General features: G+C 41.5%; 1 protein-coding gene across 1 annotated transcript in view; it reads left to right on the forward strand.

Annotated features, from left to right (window-relative positions):
• The window catches only part of adarb2 (adenosine deaminase RNA specific B2 (inactive)), a 194,922-nt gene that overhangs the window by 109,984 nt on the left and 66,898 nt on the right, over positions 1–18,040 (forward strand). Inside the window, exons 2-3 of the mRNA XM_023412894.2 lie at positions 10,514–10,600; positions 11,553–12,505. Coding sequence (XP_023268662.2) covers positions 10,514–10,600; positions 11,553–12,505 — 1,040 coding nt within the window. The remainder of the gene's footprint in view (positions 1–10,513; positions 10,601–11,552; positions 12,506–18,040) is intronic.

Raw genomic sequence — 18,040 nt, forward strand, 5'->3', positions numbered from 1 at the left:
TATACAGTATGGTAACTGATGTTCACTTGGAGTCAAGGAAGAACTGATAAAAATTTGATTGTCTAAGGTCAAAGTTCAAGGTCACTGTGACCTCACAAAACATGTTTTTGGCCATAACGCAAGAATTCATAGGCTAATTATGTCACAGTTTCACAAATGTCTGATAGGATCAAATGATGAAGTGATAATGATGTATTTTATATCCAAAAGGATAAAGGTCAACTTCAAAGTGACATCAAAATGTTCTGCAAAAGCACCTCTGGCCATTATTCATATATATATATATATATATATATATATATATGTCACATTTGGTCAACACTTGTGACACTAATCATGGCAATCTTCTGTGCTTCCAGGTTGAACATGTGTGTGAAGCAGCCATGTTTTAGAATTTGTAGTTTCTTTGCAGGAACAGCCATATTTGAAACTTTGTCCACTATCATAGCTACAACTGTGTGCTCTATCAGATTCAGCTGTATTGATAAAGCTTGTGAACACAAGGAGTTTGGCTTGTTTTTTGTTTCTCTCAGTGAACTACTAAAGTAGACATACAGCAAAGCTTGAAACAGTCAAGTCAAATCAATTTTATTTGATTTTATTCTTCTTGTCTAAACAAACATAGATGCAAAAGAGATCGAATATAAAAAGTTTGAATTTATCAAGAAAACCACAGTGTGAGTTTCAGAGAAGTTTAATCAGTCTCAATCTAAAAAGGTGACTCACACACACACACACACACACACACACACACACACACACACAGCTTTTAACATGATTAAATGAAAAGTAATACCTGCCAACCTGAGTCCCTAGATGAGAAAAAGAAATTAGAGCAAATAAACAGAAAGTGACACATTTAGCTAAAGGCATCAACGTGAATACCACGTCACAGCACATGTAGGATGTGAATGATGTGTATTTACATTCCAAACTGCATTTCACTGTGTTGATGAACTGAAAAACCAAGCATAGACCAGGTTTATATGAAAAGCTATAGGTGATGAACCTCATATTACATTAAACTGTACAACATCTGCTCAAAAACACAACACTGACAATAATACACACAGCATGCAGGGTCAGTGTCCACAGTGACGACTCTCTGTCCTTGGCATTCATGGCCCAGGGGAGCAAATTTAAAGCAGATGGCTTGGCTACCTCATCCTCTCTGCAGCTAATCGGGTGCTAAATATCCTTCAGTCTGTGCTAATACAACCCCCTACCTCTCTTTTACTCCCTCAGGAGGTAGGTCGTCCACTAATCGGAAGGTCCGTGGTTTGATTCCCAGCTCTTCCTCTCTGCATGTCGAAGTGTCCCTGGGAAAGATACTGAACCCCCGAATTACCCCCAATGTAACATCATTGTGTGAAGGTGTGCCTGTGGTAGAAAAGTGCTATATGAATGTCTGTGTGAATGGATGAATGACGTGTGTAGTGTGAATCGCTTTGAGTGGTTAATAAGACTAGAAAAGTGCCATATAAGTGCAGTCCATTTACCATTTACTCTGTCCTCCATTAAAGGATAATTAAAGTTATTTCCAACACTCACAACTTTAAGACAAACTGCAGCCAAAAAGTGATGAAAGCACAGAAACTCATACATTAGTTGTGACAGGTAGGAGATACCAGAGCTTGAAAAAAAAAAAACATCTGTCAGTAACAGGTCAGTATTTATCACCATTGTAGGTGATAAATGTGAGCAAGTTTCAGATGACACTTTGTTTTTACACAACAGTTAATATTCTATGTCCTCCCACAAGCCATAGAACAAGATATTAGTCTCTGGATGTTTTTCCCTGACTGTTTTTTAAGTCAGACCATGCTGTGTAAATACACTTTTTTAGATGCTAACTACACATTAGCCTTTTCTCCTGGTTGCAACGCATTTAAAAATAATTATTATTTACATCTGCATTTATTGATATTCTGTTTGTAAATTCATTGTGTAATAATTCACTTAAGGGGGCACAAAGAGGGTATGTAATGTGGTACCATAATCATGAAGTAATGACTAAGTAACTAGGGTGCAGGGGGGACTGTAATTATTTATTTGGATCCCCATTAGCCACTATCAAGGTGGCAACTACTCCTCCTGGGGTCCACTCAAGTTTACATTACATCATAATGCAAAACAGTAATATAAATTAAAATCAGACAAAAAGGAACAAGTGAAATTACTGATAACAATAATAACAATGACAAGTACCCATGCTATATCGATATTTCTTTAAACCTTTTAAAAACACTTTTACTTGTTTGTTGAAATATTTAATGGCAAACCATTCCATATTTTCATTCCTGTGTAAATAACAGTACGTTGCCTCGTATTGGTTTTTGAGACAGGTGGCGTGTTGTTTACGGTAGTGGAGAGACCATGAAATACGATCCAGGAAGTGCAGTTGGAGTAACAGATTAATGCATTTAAAGTCAGTCAGCAAAGCGCTTGACAGCAGTTTACAGACAGGACTGTACATCACGCATTGCAAAGTAATCGTTCAGGAATGTGCGCTTGCATGTGCACATGCAGTTCTACTTTTTTGCCTGGTGACCCTACCTTGTTTTGCCAGAACCCCCCTGCACTGGCGCCCCCTGCTGCACTGGTGGACTGGCTCCATTCAAATGAATGAGAGGCTGGGTTTTTTGTCACAGTAGTTGTTCTGGACAAGGCCTTAAACAGGAACAAGTAATGTAGTAGTGGTCAGTATGTCAATTCACAGATACTTAAGAACCAATCATTACTTAACGATTCATTTATGTAGTATTTTCTGTTCTCATCAATACTTATTAAGCAGTCCTTGATTCAGCATTAGTCAGAAAGCACTCATTAACATTTCCTTAATTATGTGGTTGTTCCTGATTTGTTCCTTCATAACTGCACAATGAAATTTGTTTCCTTTGTAAAAAAGCTGTTGTGGTGATGCAGCATCAGAGTCATCCACTCAGACTTCCAGTAAAGTGGTGTGTTGGGGTGATGGAAGACTTCCACAAGTGCTGGTCTCATGTGTCCTTGATCAAGTTCCCTCCAGGATCCCTCCTCGCTCCTGCAATCAGAAAAGAGCATTGTCCTGTATGATGGCGGACTGGATATATTCCCAGGTCACACAAGGACGGAGAGAAGGGACGAATGATCATTTTGGGATTGTCCTGCAATAGTCCTGTCTATAAATGCAACTGCCAATGTTCTTAGTAGTGATTGGTGTGATGTCTAAACAACTACAAGTAGAGATTTCAAATGTTTGTTATGCGAGTACCTGTTCTGTACCTGGATAATTGCACTTCATTGCAGCCTCTCATTTAGTGGCTCAGTGGCTTTCGATCTGAAGCTTGCAGGAAGACATGGAGAGAAAGATAGAGACAGGAGAGAAAGAGGTGAATGGAGAGAGAGAGAGAGAGAGAGAGTGAGAGTCAATGATTTCCCCCAGCGCCTGTTTCAATAGTGTCTCCCGTCGCTCATCTGACCCATTCGTTATGCTGAGCCATGGGGAAATCTGATTGGGCTCATTACTCTCTCTTCAGAACTGATACACGAAGCAAAGAGAGAGAGACAGGGAGAGAGAGAGAGAGCCTCTTCTCCAGCTCATTGTGAATGGACACCATCACCAGTGTTGTCACTATCAGGAGTGTATGGCCATCTGCCAAGGCCCTCCCTATCTAACCTGGCTCTCCTCTGCCTCCCTGCCTTTGTGCAGTGGAAACAAATGAGCGTCGGTCTCCTCTCGCCGTGCCCTGGTGCAGTGGGGGATGGACGTTGTGAGCTGAGACTATTGGCATGCATTGTCTCATTCATCCAGCCCGCTGGTGAATGAGAAGGGATGGATGACAGATACCGTGAAGGGCATGTAAGGTAACAATGTCCACATCAGTGGTGGTAAATTTAATGAACTCTGCAATAGGCAGGATTTTTCCTCTCAGCTTTGAAGTGAGGGTTGTAGATTCACGTTATCTTCCCAACTGAATTCTCATGTCATGCAAAGTCACTGGGAGGATACTAATGGTGCACAAGAGGTGACAAGTTTGGAAACACAAAGCTGGAGTCACTGCAGAAAGCGGAACCTCTGATTAACACACACAAAGAGGAAATGTAGGTCTAAGAGATTTGCTGACAACACCACACATGATTTCTGTGTAAAGGAGCTTTCAGGTGGTCTAACAGTGTGGAGGCCATAGGCATTGCAGTTTGACCAATGTGTCAGACACACTCACACACATTCACTGAAAATTGCTAAAATGACCATTGTCAACACAACAAAATAAGAAAAAAACAATTTATCACACATTAAGCAAACAAACTAAACAATGTCAGACTCGATGGATAATTTTAGAACAGAAGGGCTCAGAATCAATGTCGCAGAACCAAAGGTATCGCATTTTTTACTCCACAACTTCTTGTCAAAGCCTGGTGCCTACATCCCCCACAATGCAACTCGACCACCAACAGTTGTGGTGTGTTAAGCCAGTAGCAACTAATGTAATCCTGGAGCCTGAAGCATGATGAGGAGGGCATCTGGTAAGATCACTTCTTTCTAACTCCACCCCCGACCCCCCAGATTTTTTTTTACTTTTCAAACTTGTAGTCTTCAGACCCAACCCATGCGGACTCAAATGACATCACTTGAGGACATGTAAGAGACTCCCTCTGGAGCAGTGGTGTAGTGGCCTCTTGGTAGGTGGGGTTAAGGTCCTAACCCCACAACCTCCCGGTTTAATTTGGAGCTCATGTAATGTGTACTTAAGTATAAGTTAAAGATACTTGTGCTTGAGTGTTTCCCATGTGGTATACTTCTGCTTCACAATAATTCTGAGGGAGATACTCTACTTGACTAAATTTAAATATAATCTAAATTAAATTTTTGACAGCTTTAGCTACTATTTTCTTCACAGATTATCATTTTATTTCCAAAGGAAATGATGATGCACTGCTGTATATTACACTGCATATACATACATTAATTATTAAAACCAGCTCCAACTCCTCCAGCTGCAACAGTAAAATGCTGCTTATGCATCAATGTATGAATATTAATAATTCATTAATATAATATACTATAGTACCGGTAGCCTACTTTTACTTTTGTTACTTTAAGTACATTGTGCTGACATTCATTGCACAACTTTTCCTTGCAATGGAGTATTTTTATATTATATTGCAGCAGCTTTCAGTATCTAAATCCTTCCTCCATGCAGTGCTGATCAACACACGTGGTGATGACGTCATGTAACCTCGTTATCTCACGTTGTGTTCGTCTCATCGTCTCCTTCTCCTTCCAGCTCCTAACTGTTGTCGGTGTAATGGTAGTCAGACGGTGTTTACCTGTTGGCTTCACATTTATAGTCATGTGAGCTTTGGAGCTTGTGGTTGAGTCATTTGTTCCCAGAGTTTGTCTTTCAGGCAGCGCTCCTCCCCGGGCTCGGTACAGATTTAACAGGGTACTTGTGTTGCCTGTGGGGTAGCACAGCCCTAAAGACTGAAGTCAGGGGACAAGAGTCTGTTTGTAGTAAACACCAGAGAGTACATGAAAGCCTGTAACATGATTGTGTATAGTCTGCAAGATGTGCACTGATATGTACGTATTTCCAGGTAATTATATGCTAAATCCCCCTGCACAAAGGTGGGTATAGTCTGTGTACCTGTGCATATGCACCACTACATGTCTGCCGTGGAGTCACATATGCAATGGCACATCTGCAAACAGACTTTGATGCATAAAATCGGTGAAATCCCCCTTTAAATCTTGAGTCTTGGCACACAGATTCAGGCCTCAATATAGGTTTAAGGTCTGGGATTTTATGTATTCACGGCCAGTAATACTTCTCCCCAAATGGTTTCAGGTTGGCCTAATTTACTCTTTTCTATGCTATTATCATTTCTGTCTTTGAATAAGGAAAATATTTTTTCTCTTTCCAGTGTTGTGGTGTTGGGGGGTACATTGAAGTATAACACAATTGACAACAAACGAATAATCCAAATTTAGATATGTCACAGTTCCATATTTGTCAGTGCAGTGTAATGGATTCTATAAAATATCTTATATTGGACTAAAACTTAAACTTAAACTAATATCAATTCTGCTTAGGTCTTGATTCCAGTAATGATTTTTAGTTTTTTGTTGGGGTTTTTTTTTGCCATTTTATGCCTTTATTTGACAGACCCAGTAGAGATGGACAGGAAATTCAGGGATAGCATCGGGCAATGACATCCAGCTCTGGTCAGCCAGGAGTCCGCTCTGAGTATGAGCCCTAACCATTCAGCTATCGGGTCAGCCATGTATTTTACATTTTAAGACAGTTTTGATAGCATAGGTTTTCTGAAAGATTCTGTAGAACTATCTACCAATAAAGTTTTAAAATTTCCCTCAGTCTGTACCCACAGGGCACAGGACATTTATGACACAACTTTATTATTTTTTAATAATTTTTGGTTTTGGTGTCTGTGATATGCACAACTTCTAGAACTACTTTAAATGTTTAGACGTTTGTTGTTTCAGAACAATCTTTTCGTGGACGTTTTGTACTGATACAACAAGCAAGTCATATTATTGTCCTGCAACCTGCATGAGCTCTCTACAGTATATTTTAAATTATGAGGCTGAAAATATGCTGTATCTCTGTGGGAAAATCAATCACATACCATATACTGTAAACCACCAACAAAAACTGCCTCTGATGTTATACACAGCTTAGTCATAAATCAGAGCGAAGAGTGCTTGTGCAGGCGCTTCATAAGCCTGTCAGAAAACGATCAGAGGTGGCATTTGGAGGATGACCTCTAAACTGCACCGCTTACCACTACACAGTTGATTCAGCATCAGAGTTATTGAAAACATGATGATATTTTTGTACTGAATAGCTACTTCCTGAGATATTTGAAATGAGGAGGTCCATTGAAAGTGAGAAGAATTGTTTTGAAGGGATGCTTTGAAATTATACAGATCTCAAGAGCGCTTTAGAGAAAAGCTCTATTCTGACTGTGAACTTAGTCATCTGAATAAAAATCCTCTGAATACAGAATAAAAGCATCTATTCAGGCTTTTACACAGCCCAGTGATGGTTCCAGCACACCAGCAAGCATTGAGGATAGTGCAAAGAATTTGTTTCCTCTTAATATCATTGATATTTTAGGGATGGCAATGTTGTTTTTTTCCTATCAGACGGTCAGTCAGTCAAGTCTTTGACACCATGACACACATTCATGGTTCACAGAGGAATGACTGTGGAGATCCCCGGACTTTTCATCTGTCCCCACTGCCACTGAAATATCCCAGAATCTACATGATGGATTGGCACATTTTAAAAAATTACATTGATGATTCCTCCGACTTCTCCTTTAGTACCACACTTTTGGTTTTCAATCAAATATCTCAAGAAATTATTGGATGGATTACCATGACATTGGGTACAGACTTTCATGTTCCATGTTGTAATAACTTTGATAACCCCACAACCAAATATTACTATTTCAATTTGTCCAGTATTTTAATGACTAAATACTAATACTAATCTCATGAACCTAACATTCTAAACTAAAATTGTGAACATAATACACATTACACAGTACCTGTTTAAAATAAGCACTGTAAGCATGTTAGCACTGTTACAATGAGCATGTTAGCTTGCTATCTCATCGCATTTATCGGTTTGCCTGAGTACAGCCTCAGAGAGCTGTTGGTGTGGCTCACTGTGAGCAGGGCTTAAGATAGCAGTAGGGGGTGGAGTTCGGTGACTTTCTGGGCCGATTTTTATTTTTTATTTTTATTTTTTTTCATGAATGTGGTCACACTGTACGGATTGGATCTGTTTTTTGCTTACCCATATACAGGTCACATGACAATGCCAGTAGTAAATGGAGTCTTATTAACATCAGCAAAATAAATCCGGCTGAACCTTGGCCAACATGCTTGTTTTCTTCTGGCCCAGTATCCGCCCAATTCCACGGCCCGAATCTGGCCCATATACAGCATCATTGTAAGATGATACTTCCACATCTGGAACAAATTTGAAAATCTTTTGACTGTCAGTCAATACCAGAGGATATTCGCCAGAAGTTTTCACAGGAAGCTGTAGCATTAGGACCGGCTAAATACATTTCCAAATGACCAAAACACCTGAGGGTTATTAACCATATCCCAAATAATCAACCATCTTTGCTCACATTTGGCAACCAAGAGATCAATGAAATATCAACCTGCTGGCTTCTGCTTTTGTGTTGCAACCTGCAGATTCGCTTGTTTACAGCTTCAGCTTATTCTCAAGGGAGAATACATTTGTTTCTACTGTAGCAGCTTTTAAAGCTCATGACATATTGTATGTACTGTGTGCATCTGTTTACACCAAGCCCTGGTATCTCATTGCCCAGTGGGCCTTTTGACTTGGCAGAAGCTGATGAGTGGGTGGTTTACACCCCTCGGCAAAACAGGATTATCAAATATACATTACAGGCACTTCAGGCCCCAGTGTGAAAGCTTAGGCTCCTGTGTGTTAATTGCCGGCCTCTCTGTGCTCTGTAATTTCATGCTTGATGTGAACATTTGTCTTTCACGCTACAAAGGAACTGGATACATTTTATGTACAAATGAAAGAATGAACTAGAATTTGCTTTGCCAGCCAACAGACCCTTAAACACTCCTAAGTCTGCCACTTTTGTAAACACACCAGACAGTCATGTTTTTTACTGTAAATAGGGCTGTGGGGGCTTTAAAAACAATATAGACTGATTTGAAAATGGCCTGGATAATGACCCTGTTGGCCCAGGGAGTCATTTAGGGCCAAATTGCTGCTTGTGTTGGGCTTTAGTCCGTAATTAGGTCAGAATGCAAATGCTTGTATTGTGGTGTTGGCCCAGGAGGACTAGCACAGCTCCAGCCTCAGTGTTTAGAGTGTATCCATGTGTGTCAGAGTGATTCATTGAGCCCCTCTAGCGCTGCTGAGCTGCGAAGAGCAAGAGAGCACCGGGGGCCGAGCTCATTCACAACCTTGCGCTGTTATCAAAACATGTTTATTGCACTGTAATGTGGCGCCCCGTTTATGCAGCATTTAGCTCTGTGAAATTGTTGCTGCTGCAGGCCCGAATGCTGCTGCAGGCCTGTGGTGGAGGGAGGCATGGAGGTTGGAGGGAGTCTTGACCTCAGGCTCACCCTCCAACCTTCCTCACACCTACATAGACTCATTCTACCTCTATTTCTTCCTCTTGCTTTTTCCTACATTCCTCATCACCTCCCCCTCCCTCTGCCCACCTCTGTTTCCTCCCCACCCTGTTGGCTCTTCCTTACCTTTTTCTTTTATTGATCATCACCTGATGTTGGAAGGAGAGAGGGGGTGTAATTAAGGAGCCAGACTGGTCTGTCAATTCTGCTCAGTGCTGCATGGAGAGCACCAGACCAGGCAATGGCCCTAATAGGGCTTCATACTGTAAACAACACGCACACCTGGACAGCAGCAGGCCCCAGGGAGAAACAGGAGAGAGCTGCTGTCCACAAGTTAGCACTGATAAAGAGAGGAAGTTTATCACCACAGATGTGGTGGGTGGGCATGGAGGCAGTACTAGACCAAGAACTGAATTGAAATACAATACATATTAAAAAACACATGTTAAATATCAGTTATTTAGCTTTTGTATTAATTGAATGAGTTGTTTTTCCCTTGTTTTGATATGAATTTTCCATGTCACATTACAATCAAATCACAACACAGTATATAAAATAAAGAAAATGAAGAAACAGCCAAGGGCATGGACAGAGTGTAGTGTTTCTGACCCAAGCTGCCATCAGCTTAAGAAAAGCAACATAATTGTCCTTTTAACATGTGTTTTTTTGTTTAATTATGACTATGAATTTCCTCTTAGGTGCAAACGAAATTCTGTGGTCCAGACCTGTTGCACGATTAACTAAAATAAAATACAGACCTGAGACTGAATTATTTAAATAAGAATAATATTCTGTTACTTAGAGGTTTATTCAGAATTTATCACTTTATTATGTTTTGAGTGATTCTTTCATGTAATATCACCTCACATATTAGCTACGGAACATTTTTCTTCAGAAAGGTTTCGGACAGAAGGACTTGAGAGTCTGTGTTGTGAAATTCCTCTTTTTCTACTGTGGTAATATTTTTGTGAATGAAACCTTTCCAGAGATTTCAGGATAAGAAAATGCTCTTCCATGAGGCTCCAGGTGTATTTTATTTCCCTGAGTTTCTATGTCAGATTTGTTTGAATTATTATTTTGGTATCTTCCACGTGTGTGTGTGTGTGTGTGTGTGTGTGTGTGTGTGTGTGTGTGTGTGTGTGTGTGTGTGTGTAGGTGTGTGTTTGCTCATTGTCATTGGGCATGTATGCATTGTTGCCCGTACATGTGTGACAGAGAAACAACCCTGTGTTGCATGCTCCTTCTCACTTATGCTCCGTCTCTGTCTCTGTGTTGGGCCAACGCTGATCCAAGCTTTAATCGATAAAACTATCAAAACATCTCCGCCGCTGCCCTCTTGTTGACTCTACGTGTCTCTTGTCTCTCCTCCAGAGAAATTCAGTATGCTGTCAGCATTGATCGCCCCCTTCAAGTACATAAGCCCTGGGACCAGCGGTACAGAGGACGAGGACAGTTTAAGTAAGCTGCTGCCTCTTTTCTTTCTCTCTGTCAGCATGCTGCGCTAACTCCCTCAGTGGCAGGCCTAATATGGAAATGATCTCTCTGTCACCCACATAATTAATTATTTGGGAAATGGGCTATTTGATTACGCACGGGTGTCAGCTCATGTGTTAAAATCTGTATCATCTTATAAAAGTCAGCTATTAAATATTAAATCTGAGTTTGTGATAAATAAGTCATTAGACAGGTACGTGCACGCCTGCAGACACATCATCATCTAGAGCTACAATCTGCTTCAGCCCACCAGTGAACGCCAGCACTTGATCCCAGCCTCCCTTCTCACCATTAACATTCTTGTGGCAAGATCTGAACACCCTATTTTTGTTCATTTCCCATCAGAAATGCAATACGCCACCACTTCCCCGTAACTAGGTTTGAAGAGCGTATCGCAGCTGTTCAGACTTTGCTCTCGCGGAGGATAGAAGTGTGAAATAAAGCGGGCTACAGACGTTTCTCTCATCCTTTCTCGGAATGTCTGCCACTCCATGCGATCCCCACCCCCATTACAAATAGGATTGATGCTTTGTGTTGGCCACAGGGACCGATGTCTCCCACTCGCGAAGCAGATTCAGAACCAATTTGGAGGCAGATTACAGACTGATTTGGCAGATAACATCACCATTTTTAGGGGATTTGTATTTGGATTTTAAAACACTTAAATATGATAGAGCCCTGTGGTATGAAGTGGGCTCGGATCAGAAAAGGTGATTGTAGACTTGTTCATTACCATTTCATTGTGTATCAAGTGGCTCAGTCTACCTTGAGAGATTTTCCTTGATTCATTTTGTTCAGGAAGGATATACCAGTGAGTGTCACACAGTAATGAATGCTTTTTTTCCTTATTGTGTTTTGACTATTTTTTTTTTATCACATTGAATTACACTGTTTCTGTTTGCTGTTTTCACGGCAGGTACCAGCAGTGCAGAGGTAAAGGAAAACCGTAACGTCGGTAACTTAGAAGATCGCACCATAGGATCTGCAGAGTGCCAGTCGCTCTTCTGCTCTGACTCTACGAGAAGCGGCAGCTCTGCTCTGAAGAGGAAACGGCCACTGGAGGAAGACAACAAGGGGCACTTGTGTCAACTCCGCCTGATCTATAAGAAACTGTCCTGGTCTGAGGCTCCAAAGAACGCTTTGGTGCAGCTGAATGAACTCCGGCCGGGCCTGCAGTACCGCATGGTGTCTCAGACAGGCCCAGTGCACGCTCCTGTCTTCTCCATCGCTGTGGAGGTGAACGGGCTGACCTTTGAGGGCACAGGACCCACAAAGAAGAAAGCTAAGATGAGGGCTGCCGAGCTGGCCCTCAAGTCCTTCATCCAGTTCCCAAACGCTCCTCAGGCCCACCTAGCCATGGGAAACATCTCCAACCCTTCAGCCGACTTCACCTCAGACCAGGCGGACTTCCCTGAAACGCTCTTTAAAGAATTTGAGTCCTCGCCATGCTCCGATGGCCTCTCGCTCTGCAGCACAGCAGCTGAGAGCAAGCTACTGTCGAGTGAGCTACTGAGACATGGACGGTTGCTTCGCCACACCTTGGACTTGATGGTTCAGGCTCAGCAGAGGCTTGGTGGGATTGTTCCAGAGCCTGAGGCTCCCAAGAGCCCTGTGGCGTTGCTAAATGAACTCCGGCCGGGCCTGCGCTACGCTTGCCTTTCAGAGCAAACTGAAGGGCGACGGCTGCGTAGCTTTGTGATGGCAGTGCGTGTGGACGGGCGGATATTTGAGGGCTGTGGTCGCAGCAAGAAGCTGGCCAAGACCCAGGCGGCCCAGTGTGCTCTTCAGGCCCTCTTCAACATCAGGACAGCCCCTGAGGGGAGGACAGGCCTCAAAGCCAGCAGGAAGAGTTGTCCTCATTTACCCCAGGTGAGTACAGACACATCCCCAGCGCCTGTCTTCTGCTAAGCTTCTTTGGCAGCCACTCCACTTCCTACAGGGGCCTGTAATGACCAAAACAGCAGGCGTGCAGCGCAAAGCCAAACACCTTCCAACAAGTAATTAAGGAGGAAAGGAGATAGGAGCTAAACAGAGTGGGGGTGGAAGGAAAAATAGTGGCAGCACTGATAAAGAGATGTGAAAGCAAGCTGACATTTACCCTTTCAAAAAGTAGTTCATGTGGTGAAAATACAAATCACAGATTTGTGTGTGGGTGCAGTTGTGTGTGTTCTGCAAAGTCTGGGTATTGAGTAAACAATATCTGTTTGTTGGTCTATTTAAATAGAAAAGCATGTAAATGAAGCTAATTATTGTCCTTGTGCTTCTAACATAAGAGAAATCTGCATCACAACCCAAATTAGTTTTTTTCAGTCTTATGTGTTTGTAGAGCTGTAATTGGGAGAGTTTTGTAATTTTGCAAAATCTCCTGTTTCCTCATGTGTGGCATCACAGTGTCTACAAACATTAATTCAATCTGTTGCCCAAAGGAGATAGAAAAGCAAAGAGCATACCGACAAACAAACCGCCCAATCCCATGCTCATTTACCCAAATATGTAAATAGCAATCAGAGCGAGGAAACTAGTTTTTGAGAAACTTGTGGAAATTGGAGAGCCTAAAGACACAGTGGCTGGATTGTCTGGCACTTGTTGACAGCCATTTTAAAACTTCATTTCAGCTGCAGAATTTCATCTAATGTAAAACTGCCCTGAGTAGATAGTCACACTGATTTTAGTTGTTTACTATTGTTTGCGCTGAGAAAAAACTTTATATCCCAGCTGTCTGGGTCGCTGTCATGCAGGCAGCTGAAAGTGAAACCGAACATTTTCCTCCTTCTGTCCTATTACACCACAAAATAACGTGTAAAGCTCCACACTCTTCAAGTCTTAAACCGAAAAAATTAAGCCGTTCACATCCTCTCCCCAAAGTCTTTCCTTGAAGCCTCCTGTCACCATCTTGTGCTTCTGTGCGTCCTGTAGGGTATCTGTCGTATTAACATTCTTTTCTAGCCTTGAAGAAATAAACTGGCGAGAGTGTCCTTCCCCTGAGCACGACATCAACCCAACAAACCTGCACATGTTTGCCTGGGAGAAACTTTTTCTTTTTCTCCGCGCTGCCACGGTGTCTAAAAGGATTTTAAGAGGATTTGCCGCACCCGTTTAGTTCCAGAAAGCACTCGCTTGTGGAATTTCTTGAAAGTCAGCCGTGCTGTCTGCCAGGCTCAAGAGGCATTTTATTTTCAGTGGTAAAGGACAAAAGCACATATACACTGTGTATACATGCATGTAACATGTGACCAGGTGTGTGTTTGTGAGTATGATGGTGATACCTGCGTTGAACTCTCCAGCTCACATACACTGTCTCTGTTCAGTCTTCTTGCCAAGCAGTAATTGCATGGGCAGCGGGTGACCACACTGCACTGTGACGTAATGCGGGGGTGGTTGCCAGATGTAGTCTGGGGGTAATGCAAACGTTATGGTGGTATGCCAGCTTATGTGTGCCAGCTCAGTCTGTTCTCTTCCCCCAGAAATCCCTCTGGCTCCACCTGTAGCAGAAGTGAGAAGATGTTAATGATCCTGTGCAGATGTATAATCCTTTATCCTGAATTATAAGGTTCTGACATTTTTGTAAAAAAAAAAAAGAAAAAAAAAAGGTACCATTCTTTGACAAGTTTTTAATGTTTTTTATAGGTTTATTTTGAATTTTATGCATCAATGCTGAAGAACAAAAAGGGAAAATGGAAAAGCTTCTATTATGGAAAAGCTGGTTCTGCAACGGCATAGCCAGTATCGTTTTTGTTGTTTGTTAGCAATAATTAGTTGCTGTGACAACCTCAGAGGTGACAGAAAACGAGGCCAGAGTTTTAATATGTGGGAGTCTGAGATAAATCCAGGTTTCTTTTCAGCTGGCTGATGAAGATACGAACTCTGCCTCGACTCTTTTGCTTTTTGTTACAGCGTTCTCTCTCTGCAGTTGACTCAGTGAGTTCATCGTCTTTATTTCAGACAACAGGAACGATAATCACTATCTATGAATATAGAACCCAACCAGACTGCGTGACCTCTGACTGGCTGGTTGCATATATCTGAGTCTCCACCAGAGTGATTCACCCAGCTGAACCTCTCGGGTACTTTTATTTGGAATAACTGTTGCAGACCTGAAGTGGTAAAACTATCCAGTATGGACAAGAAAAAAGACAAGATTAGTGAAAAATCTGTTTTTAAAAAATGTATGCACCAGATTATTATTATTTCTTCTTTTCACAGTTCACACTGTGTGGCTGTTGAATATCACTTTTCATCAGAAAGCTAATTCACCTGTTTTTGCAGATATATCCACTTCCATACCCTCTTTTTACACAAAATAAATCCTCCTGGCAAAAATGATTCCCTGTGGTGTTGGAGAAACTTTGATACACAACCCCTTGATCGATTGGTTTACTCTGATAAAGACCCACAGAGTAAACCAGCAGCTGATGTCTGAGGGTCAGAGTACAGGGTTAGGACAACACTTATACTTCAGTTTTTTTTAAATGAATTCAGGGACCCAGAGGAAAAGAAATGGATTCAACACTTAAATATAGTGATGGTGACATGGCTGGATGAATCTCCCAGGGGGCCCAGGGGCTAAAAATGTGTTCTTGGGCCCCTATTGACCCCCATTATACATTATAGTATCATGATTCCCGCAGGAACCCAGAAACCAACCAGTACTCTAGGGCTGAAGTAGCAACAGTTTTGATAATTGATTGTCATTTTTTAAACTTTCTCAGTTTTCTATTAAAATAAAGTCAACGTCTTTGTGTTTTAACTGTTAGTCAGATAAAACAAAGCAATCTGAATAATAATTTGGGCTTCAGGTGATAGTGATGTGCATATTTCACTATTTTCTGGCATTTTATTGACCAACCGATTGATTCTTAAAGAAATATGTATTGATAATGAAATTGATTGATGGTTGTAGCCTTGCAGTGAAGGAACAGTACAACCGAACCCAAGGTTTTCTGTCTATTTATTACTTGACACACAGAAAAACAATGAAGCAATTTGATAAAACAAAACTTTACAGGAAAGGAGGTGAATACAAACGAAAACAAGTCCAGACTCCTTCTTCAAAACCGGGGCCACCAGACGGAGCATGTAGCACCTGAAGTTTGCAGTTCATCAAATTGGCCTGATGCTGTGTGGGAAACCTTTTGGGGCCTCTGAGGGTCTGGGGGCCACTGTGTAGTTTCCCACTTTCAAAGTAAGGAAGGGAAGAGCAGAGTCATTTTCAGGATATTGTATTAACTCAACAGAATGGAACATGGGGATGAGGAGCGATGTTAGCTCCTCAAACTTGTACTGAGCTGAACTGGGAGGCTGGTAAATCCAGAACCTCCCCTCCCCCAGATGAAATATTTAAACTCAGCTGAACTGCATGGTGCTGTATTCATCTCAGACCTTCCTGGCTCCACACACATACTAAATATGTGGAGACTGGAAAGACAAGCATACCAGTGCACGATAGACTCCTGCCTGTAGTGATACAGCCTATACTTTCCTCCATCCTTCCTACGCTCATGTCTATGGGAACTGACTTTAACAATCACACCAGAAATGAGGCATTGGACCACCAGTCTGCATGACATTAAAGAGCTATTTATCTTCCAGCAAGGATTTAAATTTTTTCTTCCTTCATTTAACCTTTATTTATCCAGGGAAATCAAGTGAGAAGACATTCTGCAGAGATGTATTGCCTTACATTGACTTAATTCCACTTATTCATTCCTGAGAGATGCTCTCTACAACCACAGTCGTCTACATTTAGCAGTTCTCTTAGTGCTGTTGGGAGTTAACTGCCTTGCTCAGTAGCACGTGTGCAGCAGTAGTTCAGGGAAGGGAGATGTACTGAGCTGATGAGGGGATTCAAGGTAGTAACCTTAGACAAAGCCAGTGCTTTAAGGGATTGTATGGAAATATCGCAGCGAAGAGGGGAGCTGAATATGATGCATTACTTTGTAGAAAAGCAAAACTCTACTCTGCATTTTTAGTATTTACGTCAATACTTACAATGATGATGACAGCACTGATGTCCTCTATTGGCCATTCGTCTTACATTTCTACCCAGCCTGAGACGACGATTGGCCTAAAGCCACACGACCATGTTTATGCCCAACCCATTTTTGTAGAAGATATGGTAGATATGTATGTGTTAACATATGATTGGCTGTTTTATATTTTTTCACAATTAAGTTCTTCTGTATATCGCAAGTGTAGCTGGGGTTTTAACCTCATGAACAAAATGCCGATCATTAACGATTATTACAGCCATCATGTGAGTGAACCAGGAACAACGAAAGCTCTGTGATAAAAAGGCTTCTGCACTGCAACATTTTCACTCCACCTCCAAACCTGATATGTTCCTATAATGCTAACTTACCTACTCAGTCATGTTGTGGTAACAAACATAATTACTGCCTGTTTTCTGTTCACAGGCAGCACTTGTTCAATAAATAAAGTTCTGCATTTATGTACCACATGAAGGTTGTCAAGGTGGATGTGGGACCTTGACATAAAGACCAGGGTTCAAATCCACAGTTTGTGGTTTAGGCAACAGAAGCACTTAGGTTGTTATGGAAAGATGCTCGTTTCATGTGTCATGCACCACGAACCTCTTTCTGTATAAAAGACCCCCTCTGATGAAAATCAAGTTTTTAACCTTGTTCACATCCATATGATGCTTTTTATATGATACAAGACACATCATATAATGTCAACACCATGACTGAGTATTTTCACCTTGGGAATGCAGTGAATGACAGTCTCATAAAAACAGATTCAGACAGCCAGGGTCATATAACCTAACTCTAAAATAAACCTGAAACCTCGTCAGTAGAGAGAGAGAGAGTTTGCATTAGCACAACCACTAACACTGTGTTAGCCACTGGTATTTACAAGCCAATAAACAAAATAAACAAATAAAAGATGCTAACTGTGCTAACCATTCTGATTTGTCTGCTAGTTGCAGATTTTGGTCACAACAGACTCCTCATCTGAGTCTGGGTCTGACTGAGGCTCAAACATGTGGCTGAGTCTCTCTGATGTTTCCTCCTCTAACCATCTTGATACACTCAGCTGTTTCACCTGTCAATCTAGCACAAGCGGCAGTGGTGGGCGGGGCACGAGCCCTGATCCAGATTTCTCAATGAGGAAGTAAACGTTGAGGTGCTTACAGCCCCAGTTTTCCACTTTTTTTTCCTTTTTTTGCTTTTTATGTGGGAAAGGTTTAAAAAATGTCTAACGTAAAACCAAGATCACATTTTTTCCCACACCTTAACCAAGTGCAAAAACTAAACCACATTGTCCTGCAAGATCAGACAAATAGAATATATTTTTTGTGAAAAACAAATTCAAAGCAAAACATATCAGCCCCCATCCAAATAATTCGTGCACAGTCCTAAACCTCAAGGTTACATTTATCTCTAA

The sequence above is a fragment of the Seriola lalandi genome, unplaced genomic scaffold (genome assembly GCF_002814215.2).
Source record: "Seriola lalandi dorsalis isolate HSWRI2012SDOR001 ecotype SW California unplaced genomic scaffold, Sedor1 jcf7180002054494, whole genome shotgun sequence".
NCBI classification, from domain to species: Eukaryota; Metazoa; Chordata; class Actinopteri; order Carangiformes; family Carangidae; genus Seriola; species Seriola lalandi.